General features: G+C 37.5%; 1 protein-coding gene across 10 annotated transcripts in view; it reads right to left on the bottom strand.

Moving 5' to 3' along the window:
- LOC18430385 (vacuolar protein sorting-associated protein, putative (DUF1162)) overlaps window positions 1–26,553 on the bottom strand; it is a 144,811-nt gene that overhangs the window by 81,216 nt on the left and 37,042 nt on the right. For all 10 annotated transcript variants that reach the window (XR_016040549.1, XM_020664999.2, XM_020665003.2 and 7 more), the window contains exons 11-12: window positions 22,225–22,374; window positions 11,387–11,450 (exon numbers count right to left, since the gene is read on the bottom strand). Coding sequence is in view for 9 of the 10 variants with exons in the window: in XM_020664999.2 (XP_020520658.2) it covers window positions 11,387–11,450; window positions 22,225–22,374 (214 nt within the window). In the remaining variant the exon portion in view is untranslated. The remainder of the gene's footprint in view (window positions 1–11,386; window positions 11,451–22,224; window positions 22,375–26,553) is intronic.

Genomic DNA, 26,553 nt, shown 5'->3' with positions numbered 1-26,553 from the left:
GTGGAACATCCAATCTGACTTGGATATCTACTCCCTTACGGATGGATTCCTAGTGTTCAGATTTTAAGACCTTAGAGATATGGAAACACCAATGCTTGGAGGAACATGGTTCGTCAATAAGAAGTGACTGGTGCTGTAGAAGTGGGAGCCGGACCCTCAACCATCAAAAAAAGTAAAAGAAGTGCTTCCTGTATGGATCAAATTCCCTAGATTACCAACAATTTACATGGAGCCTTGAGATTTTAGCCTCTATCACATCTGCTGTTGGTAAACCTATTTATATTGACAAACCCACAGACTACGAACAAGGCCTGAAGCAAGGGTATGTGTCGCTATGAATACTGTTGTGGATTATCTGAAGAAAGTTTGGATTTAATGGCAAAGAGTTAAAACAGTGTGTCATACCTGTACAATGCTCTAATTGTCATGCTATGGGCCACAAGTCGCAGTCTTGTAAAAGGTGTAGTCATATTGCTGCTGGAAATCAGAAGAACAAGGTGTATCCTACACATTAACGAACTAATGAGGAAGTGTGGAGGGCTGTTAAAGGAAGAAAGGAGGAATTCTATCGCAAAAAAAACCTTCATTCCTCAACAGGCCAACATATTAGATGCTCTCAAACTGCAAGTGTCCATGGAAGACGAGCTTCATGGTCTCACAGAGGTCTCCACCTTCTCTGCTGTAGTACCACCATGCAATGAGTTGCAAAAATGTGAGGGGCACACCGATCAATTCTGCAAAGAGTTTGGGGTCACTGGATTCAAGACATCAACCAATCAATGGAATCGTAGAGGGTGACCAACATGAGAAAGATTAGGCTTCCAAAAACAATATGGATTTTACAGCTGAAAAGTGGGAAGAGAAAGATAATGTTTCCAAAACAATTTGGAAGGTTCAAATATGAAAAACACATTTTTGGAAGGTTCCGTTGAAGGAAACCATAATGAGTTGGCGGTGCAATTTCCGAAGATAACGCCTTATTGAATAGAGGCAAAAATCTATGAGTGGCTCTAGTGACCAGAAAATTTTGGACGGGAATGAGTTCGCTTCTCGAGGTGATAGCAACAAGGAGAACTATCCGCCTCCCTCGTCAAGCGAAAAAGGTGGTCTTAAATTAGTCCCACCAGGCCGAAAAGATGCTTCCAGAATATTTGATGATTCCTCCACTGACACCGCTGGGAACTTGCCCTCACCGGACTTACTAACGACAAACCAACAGTTTGGGGTGCCAATGGAGAAAGCTGTTGACCCTCAACGTCATATTATGACGACTCATGAAATTCATCATGATGAGACAAAAAACCCGAAGGAGGCCAAGAAATTACGAGCCATGAAGGACCGCAAGGGTTCACCTTCCACAATAAGTGCCCCCTCTCCTAAAACAGGCACTCCACTAAACTCTTAAATCATATGTCAATCTTACCTTGGAACGTCAAGGGTATCAATGCCCATGATGGATTATATGACATTAGGAAATTCTTGTTCGAGCATGACATTGGAATTTTAGTTCGTTTGGAAACAAATTTAAATCATGACAAAGTGGATAAGTAGTCTCATAAGCTTGGCTACCGCTCAGAGATTTCTTTATCAAAGGTATGCTCTTAAGGTAGGTTAACTTTACTTTTATATGGTAATCCCAAAGAATAAGTCACCTCGTACCATGAAGGGCTTTAGGACCATTGGTTTATGCAATGTTCTTTAAAAAATTATGAGCAAGACTGTGGCTAATAGACTACATACAGTCGAGGATGCTCTTATTATGCCCTATCAAGCAGCATTGCTGAAGGGTAGACTAATCATTGATAATATGCTTATGGGTAATGAAATTATTTCAATATACCACAAACCAGCTAGCAGACCCAAAATGTGCCTCCAACTAGATCTTAGCCATGCCTACGACAAGGTGTCATGGGACTTTCATGATGAAGCGGTTGACAGCTTTGGGGTTTCCTGAAAAGTTTATAACTTGGTTGAAGCATTCTGTTAGTACGCCTAGCTTTTCCATATTGGTAGATGGCTTGCTTAAAGGTTACTTCAAAACCAAGTAGGGGTTGGGCAAGGGAAATCCTTTTTCTCCTTACTTATTCTTAATTGTTTTGGATTTTCTGAGTAGGCAGCTAAAAGAGGCCTTTAAAAAATAGTTCCCTACCAACAGCTTTCCCATCTGGTTAGAACTATGGGGTTTCTCAACTACTGTATGCAGATGATGTCCTAATTTTCTGTGAGACATCAAAGTTAACTTTATCAAAAAAAAAAAAAAAAAATTGTGAGACATCTCTTAAGGCTGCAATTGCTGTAAGTAACATCCTACATTCTTTCTATGGGGCCACGAGGCAAAAACTCAACGTTATGAAAAGCAAAATTCTATTCTTTGGTGGTGGTGATGGACTCAAATCAAAAACTAAAGATATTCTCCATTTTGGCAAAGACGATCTGCCAAAGAAATATCTAGGCTTACCTCTCTTTCATGGCTCCCTAAGACAGTCCCATTGAGAAGCTTTGGTGGGGCAGACAGTTGCTACAAGTGGGTTCTGGCACGCTTTAACACTCTCTTTTGCTAGCAGACTTCAGCTGAATAAGTCGGTCTTAAGTGCTTCCTCAATCTACTAGACTCTATCCTTTCTTCTGCTGGTTCGAACTTGCAATTTTTTAGAGAGATGTCAACGGAATTTTCTTTGGGCAGGTACAGATATGAAGGGATTACATCTCCTAAATTGGGAGACTATCTACCTTCACTTTGAGAAGGTCGGTCCTGGTATTAGGCATTTACAAGAATTAGTCTCATGCTTGGAGGGGCATCTCCTCTGATTTAAATCGATCCAAGCGCAATGTTAAGTGAGTTGTGGGTAATGGTAATTCCACCCAATTTTGGGCAGATCCATGGCTATCAGGGGTCTGTATCTAGGACGAGTTTGGACATAACATACACAAAGACTTGGGTCTACCTGTGAAGTCTCGTCTAGCTGATTTTCTCTCTGCTAACCCCCAATAGTGATGTCGGCCCAAACCCATCATTGGGCCCAATTCTTTGCGAAGAACTACTTCTGGGCATTTGATTCGAGCCTAGCAACAGGTGAAGTCTTTCACAGGTCCTCTCCATCCTTTTGATGACTTTCTTCCATGGATTCACTCCTCAAATGGATCTTTTTCTATTAAGAGCGCTTGGAACTAAATTAGAGATACGGCCCCCACCAGAGAGATCTTCAAATCTTTATGGCCATTTTATTTCGACCCTTGGGCCAAATCGTTAACTAGGCTTTCCCTTCATCTTCACCTCCCTACATCAAAAATACTCTAGTCCAAAGGAATTTCTCTAGCATTTTGTTGCCCCTTGTGACTTAAAGTGATTGTGTTAACCATATTATTCGAGTGCGTATTTTCTTGCAGGTTCTCTGGTGCTCTATTATGTGGTGACGTGGCAAAAGATTCCCTATGGCCTCATCGATTCCTTCGACATTCGAGAGTTGGGTTAAAGTCCGGTTTCGATTGACGGAATAACGTAATCTTAGGATTTCTCTATTTTCCACAACCATCTGGCTCCCCTGGACTGAAAGGAATTTGTATATCTTTGAAGGAAAGAGACCCGAAAGAGAACAGTTGTTGCACCGAATCATCTCTATTGTTACGGGGTTACAGAAACATATAGTCAACAACCTCAAAAATTAGTCGTACCCTATGCATCCTAAAGCTTCAATTTATTGGTCTCATGATCTCCACCCCCAGCAGGTTGTTATAAATTAAACATCGATAGCTCATCTCTTGGCAACCCCAAAGTCGCTAGTTGTGGCGGAATTACTAGAAACGATATGGGAGAGTTTCTCGCCGCTTTTGTTGTTCCCCTTGGCCACACATCAAACAATGTTTCTAAATTTTCGGCCCTTGAAAATGAGCATTCAGCTAGCTATCGAGTTGCATTGTGTAGTAGTGCTCAATGAGAACGACTCACAGATTCTGGTGCATTGCCTACACGGCCACCATAAGCCCCCAGGAATCTCCGTATTATGATAGCAAACTGCCTTTACCACCTGGATGGCCGCCCCTAGAGTATTATGCATGTCTACCGAGAAGCCAACTCGATGGCCGATCACCTAGCCAAGAGTGTCGCAAGTCTCTATGAGGCCATACCTTGGCGTGCCCGGCCATTTGATTTTCTTTCGCCACTTATTTATTCTGATATGGCCAGGACATTGCATGACAAAATTGTACCATAAACTCTACATGCTTTGTAACAATCTTTTTTATTAATGAAAAACAAGTAGCGGCCCAAATCCCCACCGACTTAACCAAGAAAATAAAGTCAATGCCTAATAACTTTATTTGAATAATACCCTTGCCCTTTATTAAAAATTTCAACTTTGCCCTTATAATGACAACAAAAGTACCCATTGTCTTGAACGTTGGACAGGGTGAACTAGCATCGTATATGCCATTTTTCTTCTTTTGACTGGCTAGAGCACTTATAGAGGTCCAAACACAATTAAATCAACTCAAAATAAATAACAAATAATAACAAAAAAGGATCTCACATGCTGCCACTAATACATCTTCTTTTATTCAATAAATAAAAAGCACATAAGACTCGTGAGAACAAGAAATAACAAGACTACTGATGGAGGGAAAAATTATACTTATTTTTAATTTCTATTCAATTTTTAATGATATATATTTTGATTTTAGTTTTAGGATTTTTTAGTTTAATTCTAAAGGTTGAGGCCTAAGTGTGAGGAAACCCTATGGTTTCCCCAAAAATGCTTGTGTTAAGGTGCTTTCTTGCAGAATTTCTACGTGCTTTCTTGCTGAATTTCTATATTTCGTCAAGTTCTCCTACATCAAGTGGTATCAGAGCTCACGATCTACACGGAAGTAACTGTAGCAAGTACAAAAGTTACTGTAACAATACGAAAGTTACTGTAGCATGTACTGAGTTACTGTAGCATCACCTTTTTTTTGGTGCCCTAAGACAACAACAAAGAGGGAAAGTTATAGTGGGGTCTAGGGTTTGCTGATTTTGGCCAAAGCTTTGCCAAAACAACCTAGATCTTGCTGATTTCAGCAATTTTTGTTGATTATTTGCCGATGATTTCTGATTTCGACGAACCCGAGGCAGCAAGAAAGGGCCGTAGAAGAGCGGCTTTCATAGATCCGCTTTGTGATCCCATAGATGACAGAATTGAGGAACTTGAAAGGCAAGTTCAGTAACTGGCGCAGCAGTTCGCGAGCCTCAATAATGGGCAAGACGGTGATCTTTCAGCCCAAGAGGATCTCATGTGCAAGCATTTTCACTTTCGCGCTTCGCATGTAGATTCGGTTGATGAGGATAGCAATAGAAGACCCAGATATGGGAAACATCACTCTAGAGTTTTCGATTTAAAGCGTGAAATTTTTTTTTTACATAGATTGCATGGAAAGTCAACAAGTTGTTGATTGGAATTCACCACCATTCTTCGACATATACTCAGATGAACAACAAGATTTCTTAAGAGATTCGATCTATGATAAGGATCAAGATGATGGCGAAGACATCTAGGAAGAGGGTGAAGAATATGAAGAGAAGACAACAAGAGGATTGATTCACATCATGGCCTTTGAAGATGTCATTATTATTAAAGATATAGAGCATTCAAGAAATTCAAGGTAATGGAATCAGAGTAGCACAGTGGAAGCATAGTCGATTCAGAAGCTGTAAATTGTGGCCATAATTCCTCAATATACATATCAAGATCTGTATCTTGCGGAATTTTTTTTACCAAGAATAATCTTTGAACCAACAAAAAAGAAGAAGATTGAAGGAGGTTTTGATGCTAATTAATCATAGAACATTTCAAAACTCGGGGACGAATTTTCTCCAACAAGGAAAGAATGATGTAGGGAAAAATTTATACTTATATTTAATTTCTCTTCATTTTTGAAAGATGTATATTTTGATTTTAGGTTTAGAATTTAATTCTAGCGTTTTTTTAGTTTTCTAGGAATTTTAGGGACCTTTTAGATATTTTAATTAAAGTTAGGGAGTTTAGTTTCAAGTTATACTTAAGTTAGGACCTTTTCGTCAAAAGTTAATTGTATGAACAAATATTATCCAAAATAATAATATTTCAATATAAATAAGGGCACGGATAGGCTGGAGAGGAATTCACGTATTCCTCTTTAAGAAAACAAAGACTTTGTCTTATAAAAGAAGCCTAAGGCTTGAGGCATAGGTGGGAAGAAACCCTAGGGTTCTCCAAAATTGCTTCTATCAAGGTTCTTTCTTGCTGAATTTCTATGTTTCATCAAAGTTCTCCTACATCAACTACAAAGTATATAACAAGATGCCAGACGATTAACTCAATTGCACTTTATACACGCCACTCTGGTTCTCCTCATCTAATGACACACGAGATCAATGATCTATCTCAGATATTTAAAGTATGGGAAACCATAGGCTATAACCCTTGTATAATTATGAGAGCAAAGGTAGAACATGTAACAAGAATAGTGTTTCAGAAAGCGTTAGGCGGCACCTAGGCGGTCGGGGGGGTCCAGACTGCCTAGCGCCTAGAGGGACGCCTATAACCTGGGAGACCCAGTAGAAAATTTTTTTTTTTGGGGTTTTCTCTTTCTAAAATAGCCTCTAATGGGTTTTAGGTTTCAAATGAACCTAAAACCCACAATTTTGCCGCTTTAGTATTAAAAAAAGGACCCAAAAATACCCTCCAGGAGCCGCATTTCTGTCCTTGGGTGAGGCGCAAGCCCTAGGCAGCCGCCTAGGCGGATTCAAACGGGCGCCCACGGATATCCTCCTAGGCGGCCGCCCATTAGGCAGTCCGCTTTTTGAAACAATGAACAAGAACTAAGCCTCAATGCCTTAGTGTGTGGGAAGTGCCCCTCTCTTGGAACTAGGTGGGATGTGCCCCCTATTTTCTTATTAATATTTTCTAAGGGAGAGAGATCTTAGAGAGAAGAGAGGGTGACATGCCGCCTAGAGAGAGAAGAGAGAGAAAGATGAGATGTATAGAGAATCGGACCCCTCATGAGGCCTATTTATAGATTTTCTCCAGGGTTAGGGTTTCTTAGGGTTAGCCACCCTTATAAAGAATAGATCCAAACCATTGATCACAGAAGACCTATGGGTGAGAGATCTTAGTCATACAATCCTTAGATATGCCATCATGATTAAAAAGAATGTGCTAGAACCTTATCCTTCAGCTTCCTTAACCTAATCCCATCAAATAAAAGATAATATGAAAAATATAATGTACTTTCCTTTCTTTTCCACAATCTTCTTACACATGCTTTCAGTTTGAAAATCAAATCTCTTAATTTCTCAAAATTTCCCTTTTTGTCTTAAGTTGATTGAGAGCCTTGATGGCCTCATCCAAAATTAGAAAGAAAGCCCCCCATAGTAGGGCGTGTCACCCATGGGGCCTCATGTGGGCCCCACGCACTTTCCATGTGTAAATATGGTGGGCCCCCATATATAGTATGAATGATAAAAATAATAAAATGATTTTTAAAAAAGATTATCTATTTTTTTCTCCTTGAATATTTAAAATACTGAAAATTAAGTTCTCTCTATTTATAAATCCATTTTAAAAAAATAAAATATCCAAAAACTTCTAAAAATTCAAACTACTAATCTAAAAATCATCTAACATCAAAATGAATCATCTAACATCAAAATACTTAATCCAACTAGGTCAAGGAAATATTGATTTGCTTAAGCACTCCATCTTTTACTGTGGACTATAATCTACAATCACTTTCTCAAACTGACCCAGCAATTCCCAGGACTCACAGACCATTGCAAGGTTCATGATTGGGCTACTAAAGTCAGTCAATAGGTGAGGGGACACAATCCCAGTCTATGGGATTACATGTTCCACGCAAGAACAAGTCCAAGGTCACAGACCTAATGCAACCAAAACTCTATGGTGTATATGGGGGTCATCTCTCCCACATGTACACATATCACCCTCAATGGTGATTTTCTTTCCCCGACACGACTATTATATATACATGTCGTGTGATGGTCAAAATATGAGGCGATGGCCTTTGTCTCTACAAGCCTACCATCACACAGAAGGGTCATACAATCCATTGGCTCTCTATCCTAGGCAAGTTCAACATCATCAAGGGATAACCTTATTAACCCTCATCGGTTGTGCTCTATGCCCAAGTATTAAGGGTTTTGTAACTCGACTGGCCTAGCTCGTTAAGCCTAATCAAAGTCTCGGCAAACTTCATTTGCCAATCTCGGTCTTAAAGGACCAAACTCCCACAAATTTTTTGTTCCACTGTATAAAAATATTGATTACAAGCTCTCACAAGGCCAGTGTTCAAAAAAGCGGACCGCTTAGAGCCTAAGCAGTCCAGAAGGCCTGGGCGCATCCCCCAGCCCTGGGCGGCCGCCCAGGCCTGCACCCCACCTAGGGGCAGAAATTTATTTTATTTTCTTTATAATGACTTTTTAAAAAATATAAAGGGTTTGAAGAATGGGTTTTAGGTTCATTTCAAACCTAAACCCACAATAACTCATTCTAAAGAGAAAGAAACCTCAAGAAAACTAAATTTTGTGACTTTCATTGGATCGAAGTGTTTCTCAAAGTTACGAAAAATGGATCCATACATCACCCAGGAAGATTTGATTTAGTTTTGGAGTTTTATAATCCTATTAGAGGGTGTTATTTATTATTTTAGCACCAGAAAATATCTCAGAGGTGGGAGTTTGGAGTTTGAGCAATCAAAGAAAGTGCAAAAATTTATTTTTTAGATTGCTTGTTTTATTTTGAGTTGTCTTCTTCAAGATCTAGTCGAAGTGGAAATCTGGGTTGGAAATATGGATATAACCGGAATCCAAAGGACAAAAATTGAATTAGATGCAACTTTTATGAAAAAGATATGAAAGGGGACATAAACCGGTTTAAGAAACATCTTGGAGGTATTAAGGGGGATGTTGCCCCTGTAAAAATTTTCCTAAAGCTATCAGAGAGGAGATTAAGCAATATATGAGTTTTGTAAAACAAAAACAGGAACAAAATCCTTGTCAATTGAATAGGTCTATTTTTGCTACATCTAGAAGAAGTGATCCGAGTTGGAAGTATGGTTATAACCCAAAACCAAACGATAAAAATTCTATTAAGTGTAATTTTTGTGAAAAAGATGCCAATGGGGGTATTAACCGTTTCAAGAGATTAAAAGGAATGTTGCCTCTCGTAAAAAATTTTCTAAAGCTATTTGGGATGAGATTAAACTTCTGAAATTAAAAGAACCAGTAAATGATGAAAATGAGCCTTGTTCTGTGGAAATATCTTCTCCAGATTCTTCTAGAAGTGGTGATCCGAAATGGAAGTATGGTATAACTTGAATCCGAACCACAAAAATCATATTAAATGTAATTATTGTGGAAAGGTTACTAATGGGGGTATTTAACAGTCTAAAAAACACCTTGTTGGTATTAAGGGATATGTTGCCCCGTGTAAAAATGTTCTTGAGATTACCAAGGAGGAAATTATACAATATTTGAGTTCTGGGAAGCACAAAAAAAATAGAAAAGTGTAGAGAAGCCAAGACTCCTAGGGCTTTATCTGCACATACTAGTTAAAGGCAGATAGAAGAAGAGGAGAAAGAGGCAGATTCAGAAGAAACAGAGGAGGACGAGCGTTCTATTGAAGAGGGAGATGACTCTGATGATGATGGCCTCGATTCTGATGCATATGATTAAGCCTACCCTATTCCTTCTGATGATGATGATGATGACTGAAGAGTGAAGACTCTTGGTGTTGCCTGTTGACTGTTGTGTTGATTGTTGAGTGTTGACTATTGTGTCCTAGATTGTATATTTTCTGAATTTCTGTACATTGTATTTTTCTTATTTTTAGTTTCTAACTGTACTTTCTAGTTTCTAGTTCTACTATCTAACTTTTGTGTGTACAGTCTACAGTGTATCAAACTATCAATGTAAGTTTGTATGGTTTTACTGTTTTAGCATTGTATGAAAATATGGATTATGGCCTTATAGATTATCAAAATTCTCTTCTCAACTTCTATCTTTTTATTAACTCGGATTATGGCCATACCCTTAGTCACACCATGAGGCCCTCTATCAAGGGCTGGAACCTGGGCCGCCCAGGTTCTGAGCACTCACCTAGGCGCTGGGCCTCCTGGGTGCTGCCTAGCGCATTTTGAAACACTACATAAGGCTTTAATGGCCACAAATATCCAACACATCTTTCAACGAAGGTTACAAAGCACCCTTCCTTAGTGAGAAAGCCACCATAAAAGGTTGCTTTTTTATAGAAGAACCGCATATTTAATAAATCCAACACTCACAATTCATTCTAAGACAAATCTTTGTAGTTTCCAAGGGTTGTGAATTATAGACTAGCCCATGTATATCATCACAACAATCTTTTACTTTGTTGAGAAATATTGATATGTATTAAATTGCAACTATCATCACAACAATCTTTAACATTATATCTATCCACCACCATGCAAAGGGAGGGGCTCTTTGATTTTAGCATTTTGGATTAACAGTTAAAGAGTGTATCATCACAGAGACAAACATCCAAGATTCATGTTCCAAGATCCCCAATGCCCTAACACCACCCCGACAGAAAGAAAAAGAGGTTAGAAAAGATGGTAGGTAAAATTGACTGATCAGAAGGCAGCATTAAAGAGCACTGATGCAAAAGTGAACATCTAAGTAAAATTGAGTGATCAGAAGGCAGCATTAAAAAACACTGATACAAAAGTGAACATCTAATATTCATGCTCCAGGATCCCCAACACTCTAACACCACCCTGATAGAAAGAAAATGAGGGAAGAAAAAGATGGCAGGTAAAATTGAGTGATCAGAAGGCAGCACTAAAATGCATGGATGTAAAAGTGAAGATGCTAGGAAATAAATCATAACATAACTTGAACGTGTTTTGACATAAAACCAACTGAGACCTCTACATTTAACATAATGTAGGAACTAGCCTTATCAAACAAGCTGGTCCAATCCAGTAATGGATAAGACCTAACATAAGTCTGATGGAGCATTGAACTGACAAAAAGGAAAGACTAGGCCCAGCACACCAAAAACAGGTGATCAGCCCATTAGCTCTGTCAGCTCATGGCGTCAGTTCTGTTCTTTATGATTTTCACTTTTCAAATTCATCACTGATATTCACTAAGGGTAATGCCAGTTAAATTGGAACTAGCAATTGGCAGTCAGATTGGAACTAGCAAACCAATTGCCTGGGTAATGCGCAATTCTAAAACTAAAGAAATTTTGTATTTATATTATTGGAAATAATAGAATCGCCATTCACATATGTTGCCTACACAAACATTTATTTTTTAAAGAATGGGTCAAATGTTAAAACTTAAGACAACAGTAGCAAGTTCTGCAACCACCTGTTTATGCAGGAGAGAGACGAGCTTTGTCTTGTACAACTTGACATATTCTCGCCGCCGGGTTCTGCATTTCATAAGGCAGTAGGTTATGAAATTATATGTGAAGAAGCAGAAGCAGGAAGAAGCTAACTTAAGTAGGATGAATCTTACTAAAACAAAGAAAGAATAAGAAGTGTGCGCGAAAACAATAAATAAAGGAAGAATGGCAATCATTTCTTGTACTGGATAGTAATCATACAACTTGCCATAGTCCAATGCCCAATTGGATTTAGTTGACAGCATGCACTCAAATAGATTATAAGGTCAAGGTCAAAAGCTTAATCGTTTTCCAATGTCAAAGTTGCATCACAACCAGGCATGCAGGCAAAAACAATTTTAGAATTCGTAAGTACCTGGTCTTTTCATGAATTCTATTATTATGGACACCACTCTATGTAGAATTAGATAGCATGGAAATGAATCAAAAAGCTGGAGTACCCAGTCACATTACCCGCTGAATAACTTCAGCTTTATTCATAATTTATCCAGTAAATAAGAATACATTTTGCATCAGAAACTCACCCATGTCAACTGGCCAGGTGAGCAGGGTTTATATTCATCTATGTTAATTTGACGCATACATGGTTTCTTCCAATGAGGTAGCACTGTGGAATAATTTAGGTGAAGAGATGGGGTTCATTTCCTATTATAAATGCTTTGTTTTTCATTATCCAAGTTCATCTACTTTGGCAAGAGAATCAGCACATCAGAATGTACTACAACATGGTGACTAGGGTGTGGGGATGCTACCACCACAACCCAGCCCCTACCCACTTCTAAGTCATATTTCCGTATGTTTTAGATTTTATGAAACTCCAAATATTGTTTTCAAATTAAAGAGCGTTTATTTAAATTTTTGGAAATTTTTAGAAATTTTTAGAAATTTAAAACGAATTTTAAATGTATAAAAACCCTAAAGTGATATTTCAGAAATTTTAAAAATAAGGGCGCCATTGGTTATGTGATCGGGTATGGGGTGTGCTAAGAAGCTCTAGAGAGGTAACGCTATGCAAAAGCCAATAAGTCATCCCTCAATTACGTAGTTATTATATGTTGTTGTTTTTGTCTTATTTTTTATTCCTAAAGTCTGAGTATTGTTTTCAGTTGCCGCTGAATTTATTATATTTATTTGTGGTACCAGTATGTAGAATTTCTAGAAATTAATAAAAGAAAAGAAAGAAAATTTTTGAATTTATAATCTAGAATTCTATATACCTTTCATGATCTACCATAAACCTCTTACACAACAAGGATATCAAACCCTAGATTCTGATGCATAAGAACCAAGGCTTCAATATAATAGAAGGGAAAGACAAATTGTGCATTGAATTAAAAAAGCAATAATCAGAGACTTATGTCATTCGGCAATTGACTAGATCCACAAGTTAGCAAACATATCTTCTACTAAATAAAAAAAACACTATGCAAGAACAGAGATTACAAGGATTTACACGCTCTCACACGAACCTTATAATAGGTTTTCTCTCTTAAAGAAAACCCACCCTTTTTCTCTCTATTTTGCACACATGCAATCTTAATTTTTGATGATGAGTAAAGAACATCAAGTAGCCATGACTATCCTCTTCAGGAGCAACAAATTCCTCCAAATTCTCGCTCATAATTTTTGAGGTTGAAAACCCTAAGAGGGATTCCAAGAAGAAAAAGACGAGGAAGAAATAGTTTGAATAAATTTTTTAGTTGCTTTGGGGCTATTTCAAATATTTTTCTATTTACTTTATTGCTGGACAAAAGTGCCTCGGCATGGTAGGAATAACTTAGACCGAGAAGAGAGAAATGAGAGAGCTCAAAATTAATACATTGGAAAAGATGAAAAGAGAGAAATGGGAGAGCTCAAAATTACTACATGGGAAAAGATGAAAAATAAATTAAAAGAAAAATGCAAACCTGAAAATTATTTACAATCCCTCTATCATAAGAAGAATGCTCTTCGTCAGAGGGGAAAGGGTGCAGAGGAGTATACCAATGAATTTTACGAGTTGATAGCTCGTAGTGATGTGGAGTTTTATGCTATTATTTAAGCCTTAAGGTATTAGCCGCATAACTTGATTTCATAGTGAATTTATTTGTCCTCGGATCATGAAGCATTAAGGCATATTAACGGGCAACATAAATTAAATCAGCGACATGCTTGATGGATAGCCTGTTTGCAGGAGGTCACATTTGTTATTAGGCATAAGGCAGAAAATCAAAATATAGAGATGCTTTGAGCAGAATGTTCGCTTTAATGACGACTGCTATTGCTGGGTTCAAGCTTATGAAAGATCGTTAAGCAGATGAAGAAAACTTCAAGTAGACATGGGACTAGTGTTGTAGTAGTAGAGTCAATGGGGACTTTCTTATTCATGACGGATTTCTCTTTGAAGGAAATCGACTTCGTATTCTTGCAGGATCCCTTGGAGAAACCCTAGTAGCAGTGCTTCATGGGGGAGGACTTGGTGGACATTTTGGTCTAGACAAATCCATAATATTGGTGGAGTCTAAGTACTACTAGCCAATTTTGAAGAGAGTTGTACGGTTTGTTGAGAGATGTCGTACGTGTCAACTGGCTAAGGGACAACGACAGAACACCAAGCTTCATTCTCCACGTCCTATTCCTAATGCATGTTGGGAGAATGCTATCATGGATTTTGTGTTGGGGCTTCCAAGGACTCAAATAGGTATGGATTCTATATTTGTGGTGGTGGATAGATTATCAAAGATGGCTCATTTTATACCTTGTAAGAAGAACCTGGATGCCACACATGTTGCTAGTTTATACTTCAAAGAAGTGGTGAAGTTGCAAGGTGTTCCAAAGACAATAACTTTAGATCAGGTATAAGGGACACAAAGTTTCTCGATCATTTTTGGGGAACTATATCGAAAAACTGGGCACTCAATTACAGTTTAGTAGTGAGTGCTTATCATTCGCAAACAGATGGCCAAACTATACTCTTGGCAATATTTAAAAAATATCGTGAGAAAAAAGGAGAAATAGTGCAACCCAGCACTGCCTCAAGCTGAGTTTGCCTATAATAGTGCTCACAACAAGTCCACTGGTAAGAGCCGTTCATGGTGATATATGGGGAAAAGCATACTCATTCACATGACTTGGTTCCTATCCAGGCTAATAGGAAGGTCATGATACTGTTGAGAACTTGATTGCACAAATGAAAGGAGTGCATGAGCAAGTGTGTACTAATCTAGAAGCCAATACAGCCAAATACAAGGAAGCAATAGACAAGCATCGTCGTTTCAAGGAGTTTAATGTGGGAGACTAGGTAATGGCAGATCTCAAGGAGCGAAATCCAGTGGGAAAGTACAAGCTGAATGATCACAAGGTAGAACCGTTTAAGATTTTGAATAAGATGGGCAGCAACAATTACAAAGTGGCTTTGTCTTCGCACATAGACTTAGGCCATCTTCAACATTTCAAATATGTCTGAGTATCATGGTCCGATGGTGTATGAAGATGAAGACGCAAACTCGAGGGTGAGTTCTCCTCATCCAAGGGAGAATGATGATGAGCAAAGCACATCGAGTAGCCATGAGTATCTTCTTTGGGAACGACAGAATCCTCTTAATTCTTACTCATATTTGGATGATGAAAATCCTAGGAGGGCTTCCAAGAAGAAGAGGAGCAAGAAATAGTTTGAATAGTTTTTTTAGTTGTTTTAGGGCTATTTCATTTTTATTTTTGTTTTTGTTTTTCATTGTTGGACCAGTTATGGACTTTTCAAACATTTTTATTAAAGTTAGGAAGTTTAATTTCAAGTTATACTTAGGTTAGAATCCTTTGGTCAAAGTTCAACTGTATGGACAAATATTGTCCAAACCACTACATATTTAATATAAAAGAGGGGTGTGGATGGGCTGTAGAAGGGTCACGTACTGCTCTTTCAAAAAAGACAAAAAAAATACTTTCTTGATAAAAGAGCATCTTTCTAAGACTCGAGCCCTAGGTGAGAGGAAACCATCGAAATTCTCCAAAATTGCATATCTGGTTCTTTTCATGCTGATTTTTACTGTTTCTTCAAGTACTCTGCATCAATCTCTCCCTAAAAAAACCGCCTTTATATTGAGAAACCTAAGAAGACACCCACTTAAGGCCTCTCTAATCCCTTCTTTTTAGAAATTACATTGCTTTACCCAAAATCGTAGGACTTCACACAGCACAAAATAGGAAAGTACAGTCAATATGACAACCCTAATAATAGTAAACCTAAAGAACCCATTCCAAGTACACCCCTCACCTAAATCATGGATTCACTTTTAACACCCAGCCATTCATTTTGCTGCTAATGGTGGGGCTTTTGAGCCAGTCGAATATTGATTTTGCCTTTATTGCTTCGGTCAGGTGATCCGCAAGAGCATATAGCTCTAATAGGTTTGGTTCAGTTGATGCGCCATCTGATGTTGGAGATACCCTCGGGGATGGGTCATTCCTCAAGACCATGGGGAGTGATATAGCTTAGGGAGCATCAGCACCATTACATCGATGCTCAATGCATAGGCTGCCTTAATCGTCGTTGGAAGGGGTGATGGAGAAAACATGCTTAGAGACATACGATCAAGGTGGGTCAACAGCCGCATGAAGAACTTGCAACATGTCAGCCTAGGGGAATCAACAGGGTACAATCAAGAGGCCACGACTCTAGGGTAGGGCGGGACAGATGTAGGATGGGTGGGATGCAAGAAGGGAGGGTGGAAAATGATGGCCCATGGACTCACTAAAGGTTGAGTTTCACAGTGTACGTTAAGTATCCTAGGGAATCAAATAGGGATCGGCACAGAAGGCCAGTTGTGGCACATATTGTTGGACAGTGGGGAGGGGATAGTTTCAACGGTAGCAAAAGGGTGGTCAACTTGAATTTTCAAGATTAAAGTTGGGAGTACGTTACTTTCATCATCTTTAAAAAGAAGTAAAAGGATATTTGTACAAACAAAGTTTTAGGGCACTTACCGTCAAAATGTAAATGTCCTATTAGGGAAAAAATTTAATGTAAACTTACTTAATCATTAAGCTACCAATAAAAATTGTTGTTAACTAAAAAGCCATTGTATTTATGGGAAATGACTAATATACAAAGAGTGTATAGTAATACAATGAAACAACACCTTCATAAACAATGATAGATGCATTTGTTCAACCAAAAATTTGAACATACACTCTTTCCATCATGATGCACAATAGTAAAGAAAAACATAACACAATAAAAAGTGTTGTTTTTTTAACAAAATGTACATAGGTCGTCCTATTGATGGGACCCTAAAGTCAGGGCCTTAAGGGAATTATTTTATCCCAAATTTTCAACATGGCCCTTAGATGAATATTTTTTAAGAAAGAAAAAAAATGACTTTCAGTTCTTAAATGTTTAGATGGACGTCTGCATAAAGACATGGAGGAGAAAAGGTGAAAGTAATGGGCGTCCAAGAACTAGGTGGTGGAATTTAAAAATTGAGAAAATAGACTTATTTAGGAATAAATTAGTTAAAGAAGGAAAATGGAACTCTGAAGATGATGTCAATGTAATATGGAATGAGATGGCTGATTGTATCAAGAAAGGGGCAAAAGAAGTTTTAGGAGAATCTAAAGGAAAAAGAAACTTTGATAAGGAAACTTGGTGGTGGAATAATGAGGTTTAACAGGCCATTAGCGAAAAACGATCATGTTATAAAACTTGGCAGTGTAATAGAAGCCATCAAAACCTAGAATAAAAATGCGAAGAAAAATGCTAAACAAATAGTAAGTAAAAGTAAGGCATATGATAATCTATACAATAAACTGGGAAGAAGAGAAAGTGAAAGATAAATCTTCAAATTGGAAAAAATAAGAGAGAAATAGTGTAGGGAACTAAAGGGTCTTGGTGAAGGATGCATATGATAATCTAAACAATAAACTGGGAAGAAGAGAAGGTGAAAAATATATCTTAAAATTGGAAAAAATAAGAGAGAAATAGTGTAGGGATCTAAAGGGTCTTGGTGAAGGATGATGAGGTCAACGAAAGGTGGAGAGTCTATTTTCAAAAATTATTAAATGATAAACATAATGGGAACATAGTGGTAGAAGGGATTGTTGGTATAATTGATGGCAAAGATCGTAGATACATTTGTAGGATTAGGATGTTGGAAGTGAAAGAAGCCTTGAAAAGGCTGAAGATATGAAAGGCCTTAGGACCAAATGGTATCTTGATAGAGGTTTGGAAGTTCATAGGGAAAATTGGCATTGATTGGCTGACGAAGCTATTCAACAAGGTGTTGAGAACAATGAAAATGCCAGACGACTGAAGAAAAAGTATTGTGGTACCTATTTACAAGAACAATGAGACATACAAAATTGTGCAAACTATTGAGGGATCAAGCTTATAAGCCATACTATGAAGCTCTGGGAGAGAGCATTGAGCAACGACTAAGGCTTGAAACGAGTGTATTTGAAAACCAATTTGGTTTTATGCCAGGAAGGTCAACAACTAAAGCTATTTTCCTACTTATGCAAATGATTGAGAAGTTTAAGGCGAAGGGAAAAGACCTCAACATGGTCTTTATTGATCTAGAGAAAGCTTACGATGGAGTACCTCGAGATTTGATTTAGCTGGTATTGGGAAAGAAAGGCATCTCTAAACAATACATCGATTTGGTGAGAGATATGTACAATGGAGAGGTAATTAGTGTACGAACAACTAGTGGAGAGACGAGTGAGTTTTTAGTGACAATACGTCTACATCAAGGGTCAGCATTGAGCATGTACCTCTGTCTTAATTATGGACCACTTACCTAGACATCTACAGGATGAAGTACCATAGTGCATGTTGTTCACAGATGATATAGTTTTGATTGATGAAACCTGAAGCGACGTCAACACAAAGTTAGAACTTGGGAGGGATCCACTAGAATCTAAAAGTATTAAAATTAGTGGGACTAAGACGAAGTATATGGAGTGCAAGTTTAGTAATAATAGCGATAGAGACGAGGAAGTAGTTAAGATTGACAATCAGGAAGTACAAAAAAAGCTGCACTTTCGATATCTTGGGTCGATAATCTAAGAAAATGGCGAGATCGAGGAAGATGTCACATACAGAATTAGTGTTGGGTGAGCTAAGTAGAGATGTGCAACTAGAATTTTATGTGATCGCCACATACCAATGAGGCTAAAGGGAAAGCTCTATAAGACAGCGGTGAGACCAGCTTTACTCTATGGGGCAGAATGTTTTGCGGACCAAAACAATAAACCCATAGAATGAATACAGCGGAGATGAGGGTGTTGAGATAGATGAGTGACAAGACAAGAAGGGATAGAATTGGAAATGAATCTATTCGAGAGAATTTAGGCGTGGCACCAATAGGCGATAAAATGAGAGAGTAGACTTAAGTGGCTGGCCATGTGTGGCGCCAACCAAATATAACACCTGTTAGGAGGTGCAAGTTAGTTCAAGTAGAAGAACTGAAAAAAGCAAGGGGTAGGCCCAAAAGAATGCGATTGGAAGTAGTCCGAAAAGATATAGGGACTTATGACCTCATTAAGGATATGGCCTTTAATAGAGCAGAATGTAGAATTAGGATTCATGCACCCGACCCCAATTAATTGGCAAAAAGCTAAAATGATGATGATGAAAGGATTAGACCTCAGTGTCCACCAAATGGACCATCTAGATTCATTTGCGAAGTGGAACTTTCCTAGAGTGCAAATTCAATTTTCTTTTTCTTTTTTAAATTGACTGTTGGGATTAGGAGCCTGTGTGCAAAAATTTTGGTCACACAAATGTCCCAACACAGTTTATGTAAATGACCAGCTTCACAATATTACTATGAAACACTTGCATGAAATCACCGACATGTGTGTGTATGTGTGTATGTCTATATATTTCCTACAAACTTAAGCTAAGTTTTTCAACAGTAGCTCACAAGTCAAAAACTCTAACAAAAACCTATCGAGAGAGGTTTCTTTTTCTCCAAATTTTGTAAGTGACCTACATTCATCTGCTCAATGAACATGCTCATAAAACAAATCTGGAAAAAAAAAAAAATGGAAAACATTTTTTTGGGACGAAAGGAAATGGGATAAATCCAACTCATCTGTTTTAAGAAAGAAAAAATGGGCTTAGATCAAGACCTTAAGGGGTTTTCTTTTACACCAAATTTTGTAGATGTTCCCATCATCACTAGATGAACAATTTATTAACAGAAAAAGTAAACAAATGTCAATTCTTAAAGGCTGAGACTCAACATAGACGTCCACATTCACTAAAACCTCTCTCTTGAAGAAATCCACTTTTAAGATCTGCATTTGTATTGTTTGCTAGGTTCAAGAGAGTAAGTACAGAATTTGCTGTCAAACAAATGACCATAGACTTAGCTACTGACTTACTCAAAAAAAAAAAAAAAAAAAAAATCACCATAGAAAATGCTTTACAATGTTTATACAAATTACAGAAAACCCAATATGACCCAATTACATTAAATTTTTAAAATAGGAAAGAAATTTTCAAATACTAACATGTTGCAAACAATGAGCTTTTTAAAAATCAAATGTTTCCAAAAAAAAAAAAAAAATCACCATAGAAAATGCTTTACAATGTTAATACAAATTACAGAAAACCCAATAAGATTTATTTTTTAAAATAGGAAAGAAATTTTCAAATACTAATATACTGCAAACAATGAGCTTTTTAAAAATCAGAAGTTTTTTAGCCCAAGGGCGCCCTCCTACCAGTTTTGACATGGATATCAATGGCTCTTCATGATATTCAGAAATCAAATAAGCACAATGCAAAAATCACTCTGGTGACTTGTTTTGATAAAAAACCAAAAACCCCAAAAGACATACCAAAATAAAGAAACTAAAAAATTTTCACAAAGTATGAATAAAATAACATTACTCAATGCAATAAAGCTTTAAATTACTAATCATGGGAACTCAAAAAACAAGTAAATTCACTAACAAGAAAGGAAAAATTAAAATAAAATATAGTCATTTGCTTTTTTATCATACTTGATTTCTGCATTCCATCATTTTGATGAAGAAGAAACATCGTAGCTAAATTCACACTAATTGGAATATTTATAACTCCATTTTGCTAATTTTCAAAAATATAAGAGTCTAGAGTAGAATCCCTACCTTCCAAATAACTAGGGCTTCCCCTTTGCACTGGTGGGCCACTGTGGAAGGCTACCCCCATAGGGCCCACACATCACACATGGTGGTGGGACTTCCCCTCAGCCTCTCTTCTCATCTTGAAATATTTTTTAAAATAAAAAAGCGTTATTTTAAGAAGAGTTTGTTAGAGGAAATCTTGAGAAAATCTTTAAATACGCATTTTTTGTGAGAGTAGGAATAATTTGTGTATGGAAAATATTCTTTCAATCATTGAATTTGACCAAATCTCTTTGACTTTTTCTACAATCTTCTCTGATAGAAAAGGAAATTCTAGTCAAAATAGAATATGAGTTTACACTCGTCATATTGGCTACTAAGACGAATTCTAATTCAAATAAGCATGCCTTGACCCCCATGAAAGCTACAAACAGAGGGTAGCGCTCCAAACTTCTCACCATCTGAATTTCTAAGCCTCTCTCTCTCTCTCTCTCTCTCTCTCTCTCTCTCTCTCGCTAGTCCCCCTCTATTGAAGAGGTGGCACACAGCACCTAGAGGCCCTAGGGATGTCGCGACCACCTAGGTAACATAGAGAGGGGCACGAACAGCCCATAATTGAGCAAGGAAGGTGCCAATTGTGGCATGCCATAGAAACGTCCCAAGAGGGTCTAGGAAAGTCCTATCCTTGTTTTATGTTGTCAAAACCCCTGATGTTGGACAAGGTATTGGCTAAAGAGCTTCCTAACCCCAAGAATTCAGTAGGGCCAATAAAATAAAGTGTGTCATCCGTCATGTAATTAGGTGTGGGGTGTATGAAGTCCTAAAGAGTAACTTTAGGCGAACTCGAGTAACTCTTTCTGGCTATTCTTGGCTTATTTTGGGTCATTATTGTATAATTAAATGCAATTTCGAGACATTTTATTTGTATTAGAATTCACAGTTAAAGCTTTTATTCAGCCCTAGGATTAAATTATATTTCTTTGACAATAAAAGGAAAGATCCTAGGTTGTATTTAGAGTTCATTTTCTTATTTATAGCAATCCTTTGTAGCACCTATAAGTGGAATTCAGTTATACAAATAAAAGAAAAGAGGAAAAAAGTTTCAATTTTATTCCCTAGAATTCCACATAGCCACTACTTTCATATACTGCACCTCACTAAGCCTCATTTACTAGTTAGCAGCCACATCAAACAGTGATTATAAAGATATAACATTTCAAGGACGTAGTTGGTAGTATCAGGTATCTCGAAATATCTAATAAGCCAAGCCCATGAGAGGAACAATGCCTCTTAATAAAAGAAAAGAAAAGAACTGCACCACATTTTTATATAAAAAGATAGGTAATGATTAAACTAGGATCTTGAGAGATAAGAGAAACAAACAGGAACAAGGCGAACAATCATCTGTCCTGTAAGCAAGGATGATTTGACCACTTTGTACAAATTATTACAAAAACAAGAGGATTTCAACCAGATTTATAGTGGACTCACACTCGCTCTCCAAGGATGATTTGACCACTTTATACAAATTATTACAAATTCTTCAAGCTTCTCCATCTCAATTCAAATTAAAAGAACAGAGAAAGCATGTTTCCAGAACTCATTTGTTAGCACTCACACAATAAAATGCTTCATGCTACTTCAGCATATAAGAAATTGAAGCCTCAAGAATTCTAACTGGAATTTAACTCAGGATTTATAGTGGACTCACATTCGCTCTCCAAGATGGCTCCAAGAATTCTTCCGTAATTTACGACGAACATCTAATAAAACAGATTCTTGTGCATACCACCACCACAGCCTTTGCCAGCCATCCTGCTTTTCTGATAAAGGACAGCCCCAAGGTCGATGTCGCCCATACCTAACATGAAAGAAAAAGTCAACAAGGAGGTAGCAACAACATAAATCATCCCAAATCCATAGCCATCACAATACACAAACAAAAATCCCTGATTCTTGTACAAGAGGAACAAAAACTTACAAGGACAGATGGCAGTTTACAGCAACAGAATTTAGAATTTAAAGCATTCTGAATTCTAAGTTCATAACAATCAATTAGATGAACGGACCAATTTCTCACTACCTAAAGAAAAGGCAACCGGGAAAAGTTTTGCATTGATGGAAAGAAAAGATGACTCAAGCCTCGTGTAAGCTCATGCTGCCCAATAATTAACCAAGCTTAGAAGTACTGGAAACTATCTCTAAAGAATTTAACACATGAAACCGCATTTTCTTGCATTGTTGAAACCTGTGGATATGTAGAATTCCAAGGCATGATTCAAAAAGTTTTTTTATTAATAACTAGAATTGCTACTTAAAATTGCCACAATACAACTAAAAAGAGAGAAAAAAAATACAACAATCTAGGATCTTTTACTTTTACTGGCAAAATAAACCTTTATTTAAAGGCTGAATTGAAACGTTCAAATTTGAATTCTAATAATAATAGGATATTTGTTAATAAATATAAATCTAGATCTTCTAATATAAAATAAATAAATAGGCTGGGTAAATTTACCATACTTTTCCTAGGATCAGCCCTTTAGGACTTAGTACACCTGATTACCACTCCGATAGCACACTTCTTAAACCCTTGGCCCCACTGAATTCCATATACTAGGAAGCTCCTTAGGCAATACCATTTAAAGAAATACGGCATGGGAGCATGAAGTGGGTCTAGGGCTTTCCTGAAAGCTCATAAGGTAGGTCACTATGTAGCACCACCCTCCTACAACCTAGGTTGGGCGTGCTCTCTTCCTTAGCCTGGGGTTGGCGTGCCACCCTAGGAATCCCTAAGTGTGCATGCCACCATCTAAGGACGAGAGATGACAGAAATTATATATATATATATATAGAGAGAGAGAGAGATGAGGCGTCAAGAGGAGAGAGAGAGAGAGAGGGCCTCGAAAAGTAATCTGTGGGGTGAGAGAGATAACAAATCTGAATCATCCATCCCACAAATCAACCATCACGATTAAGAGAGGAATTTTAGGAACCTTAAACTTGCATCTTGATCCATATCCACTTCTAGTTAAACAAGGATAAGCTAGACTTTCATTTAAATTTGAATTCTAATCTAAGTAGGAGTCCTAGTCTAAGTGAGAATACTAATCCAAACAGGATTCCGACGAACGTCGTTCTTACCAGGGCTGTATGTCCTTGTTCAGCTTACTCAAGTCCAAACCATTGGGACCCCTTAGTGGTTCCAACCAAGGAGCACAGAGATCCCAGAAGCGCACAGTTTCTCCTCCAAAAGGACCTCCCCAGTTGGGGAACGCATTAGCTATTTACCTAGGGTCCTTGAGCAGATCCTACGTTAGCCCCAAGACGTTGGTCTCTAACTAGAAAAGTAAACGCTTGAGCTTGAGAAGCCGATAGGACAGTAAAACTCACTAGGATAAGCGGTATTATTGAACCAGACGAAACAGCAAGCAATGAAACCAAAGACAGATAAAGCCCCCAAACTATAAGACAAGTAAGCTTCTCCAAACCATACAAATGCGCGGCGAGCCCACGCAAAACGTTTGGTTAAGATATGCCAAATTCCACCAAGTATACAAATGAAACCTAACCATACATGTCCTCCAATTATATCTTCTAAATCATCCACACTAAGAAGGATGGACTCTTAAAAAAAATAATATTTTAATATGAATTTTTATCTATATAGGAGTCCAAGTCCAAGTCCAAGTAGGTTTAATTCGAATAGGACTCCTAATACAATTAGGACTTCGAAAATACATAATACTTTACAACAAACTCTGATCTAAGTAGGAATCCTAGTCTATGTAAGTATCCTAATCCAAATAGAATCCTAAAACAATAAGGATTCCTAAAATAAACAGTATTTTAATAATATTTTAAATTGAATTAGGGGTGTTCCACTTTGTGTGTGGAATGTGTTGCCCTTATGGGCCCTATGTCCAACCCCTAGGTGGCCTACCCATGCGTGGGAGCAAGGCCATTGGCCCCCCAATGTCGAACCCACTTAAAACCAAGCCCCAACTAAATTGTTTAATATCAAGTTCACCCTTTCTTTTTTTTAATAGCAGCAAATGAATTTTAAAAAAGCGAAATTTACATATATATCCGTTATATTCATCGTTATTACGAAAATACCTCAAAGTTTCCATTATTACACCTATGTCCGTGTTTTCAAGTTCATAACATTTTAAAAAAAAAAAGACAAAACAGCCCATTTTTTGGTTTTTCAAAAACCAAAATCCATAAAATTTTTGGTTTTTCAAAAACCAAAAATAAGATCAATTCGTTTTTTCAAAATCCAAAAATAGGCTCAATTTGGTTTTTGAAAATAGCGCGAAAATATCACCTTTTTTTTTGCAGAAAATTTCATCTGAAAATGGCAAATTAGGGCTCGATGTTTGTTGCTCTCTATCTATGTGGTCAAGAAGTTGCAGGACCTGTGAGTTAGGGTATATTGATTGGTTTTAGGTGCTTGTAAGGCAGGATTGAGGGACAAAAATTGTATGGTGGAGCTGAATTTGGAGGCTAGAACGGTGAATTAGGGTTTTGATGCTTTGTGGATTCTGGTTTTTGGTCAAAATTTACCGGTGAAAATGGTGATTCGGGGTAAATTTGGAGGCTGGAATGATGAAATAAGGTTTTGGTCTTTCGTGTGAATATGTTTTCAGGGAAGAATTTGCTGGTGATAACGGAGAATTTGTGACAATTCAGCTGAGAAAGTGCTGATTATGGTTTCGCATTTATCGATTTTTTGCAATTTCTACTGAATTTATTGGTGAAAATGATGGATTAGTATCATTGATTCATCACTTGTGTACTAGGACGATTTACAGGTGAAACAAATGGGGGAATTGGGGTTCTTTTGAAACTAACATCCTTCAGTGCATCACAAAATCTGGTTTTGGAAATAGTGAGTTAGGGTTTGATGATCTGTGAGCTCAAGCTGCATCTCACAGGCACAAATAGCAGGTTCTGATAATTTCAGCTGCTTATAGGTTGATTTAGTTGGTAAAAACGGCAAATTAAGGTTCAGTGAGTTGTCAAGCTTTGTCTCGGTCGAATTCAAAAGGAAAATGGGTGTTAGGTTTTATTGATTCATCAACTTCACTTCATCGTTTTCCTTTGGAAATACCTAGAAGGAGATCCAATTACTCCCTCTTGAGCCAGTACCCAAGCTCATCAGAAGGCCATCAATCCAAGTACACTGCAACCTATAAATCCTTTCCTTCGTCTGACAAGAACTAGGCCAATTCAGATAGGGTTTTTGACTGGTCTGATGGTGATTTTTGATCAAATATGGCTGTCCATTTCCCCCAACAACGGGTTACAAAGACAATTGAACGGTAGTAGCTTTGTAGAGAGCTCTTTATGAGTGGATTATCGGTCTTTCAAAAACCGAAAAAAGTATAAATTCGGACTTTTAAAATCCGAAAATTATTAAATTTATGTTTTTGAAAAACGGAAAAATGGGCAGTTCCATCTTTTTTAAAAAAAAGTGTGATGAAGTTGAAAAAACAGATATAGGGGTAATAATGAAAATTTTGAAGTATTTTCATAATAACTGTAACTCTAACAGACATATACGTAATTTTCCCTTTAAAAAATTCTGCAAATTTTCTAGAAATCACAATCATAATTAGAGTTGAAAACAGTATTTTTGAGGTTCCTAAAAAAAAACTCTTTAAAAAACTCAAAAATAAATCCAGAAGTGGATTGGTACCAATCGGTCAAGAAAAGTGACTATCAAAGCACTCCACCTGAGTAAGAAACTGTGGTCTACAACTATTTTCTCAAACCAGCCCCACAAAACCTAGTATTCCAAAAAACAATGAGCAGCACCTAACCAGCCGAGGGGGGGACAGGGGGTCCAGACCGCCCTATGCCTAGGGGACCGCCCTAAACCTGGGTGTCTAATCCAACTGTTTTAGGGCCAAATTCTATGTAAAAAAACTAAAAAATATTTATTCAGGCATCAAACACATTAAAAATACATAACATAGAGTCCATCCCAAAGTTACCCAAATATAGATTCGGAACCTCAATTTGGCTATTGTAA

The sequence above is a fragment of the Amborella trichopoda genome, chromosome 9 (genome assembly GCF_054954075.1).
Source record: "Amborella trichopoda isolate Santa Cruz 75 chromosome 9, AtrichopodaSantaCruz75HAP2 v2.0, whole genome shotgun sequence".
NCBI lineage: Eukaryota > Viridiplantae > Streptophyta > Magnoliopsida > Amborellales > Amborellaceae > Amborella > Amborella trichopoda.
This window is presented reverse-complemented; position numbering and strand designations above follow the sequence as displayed.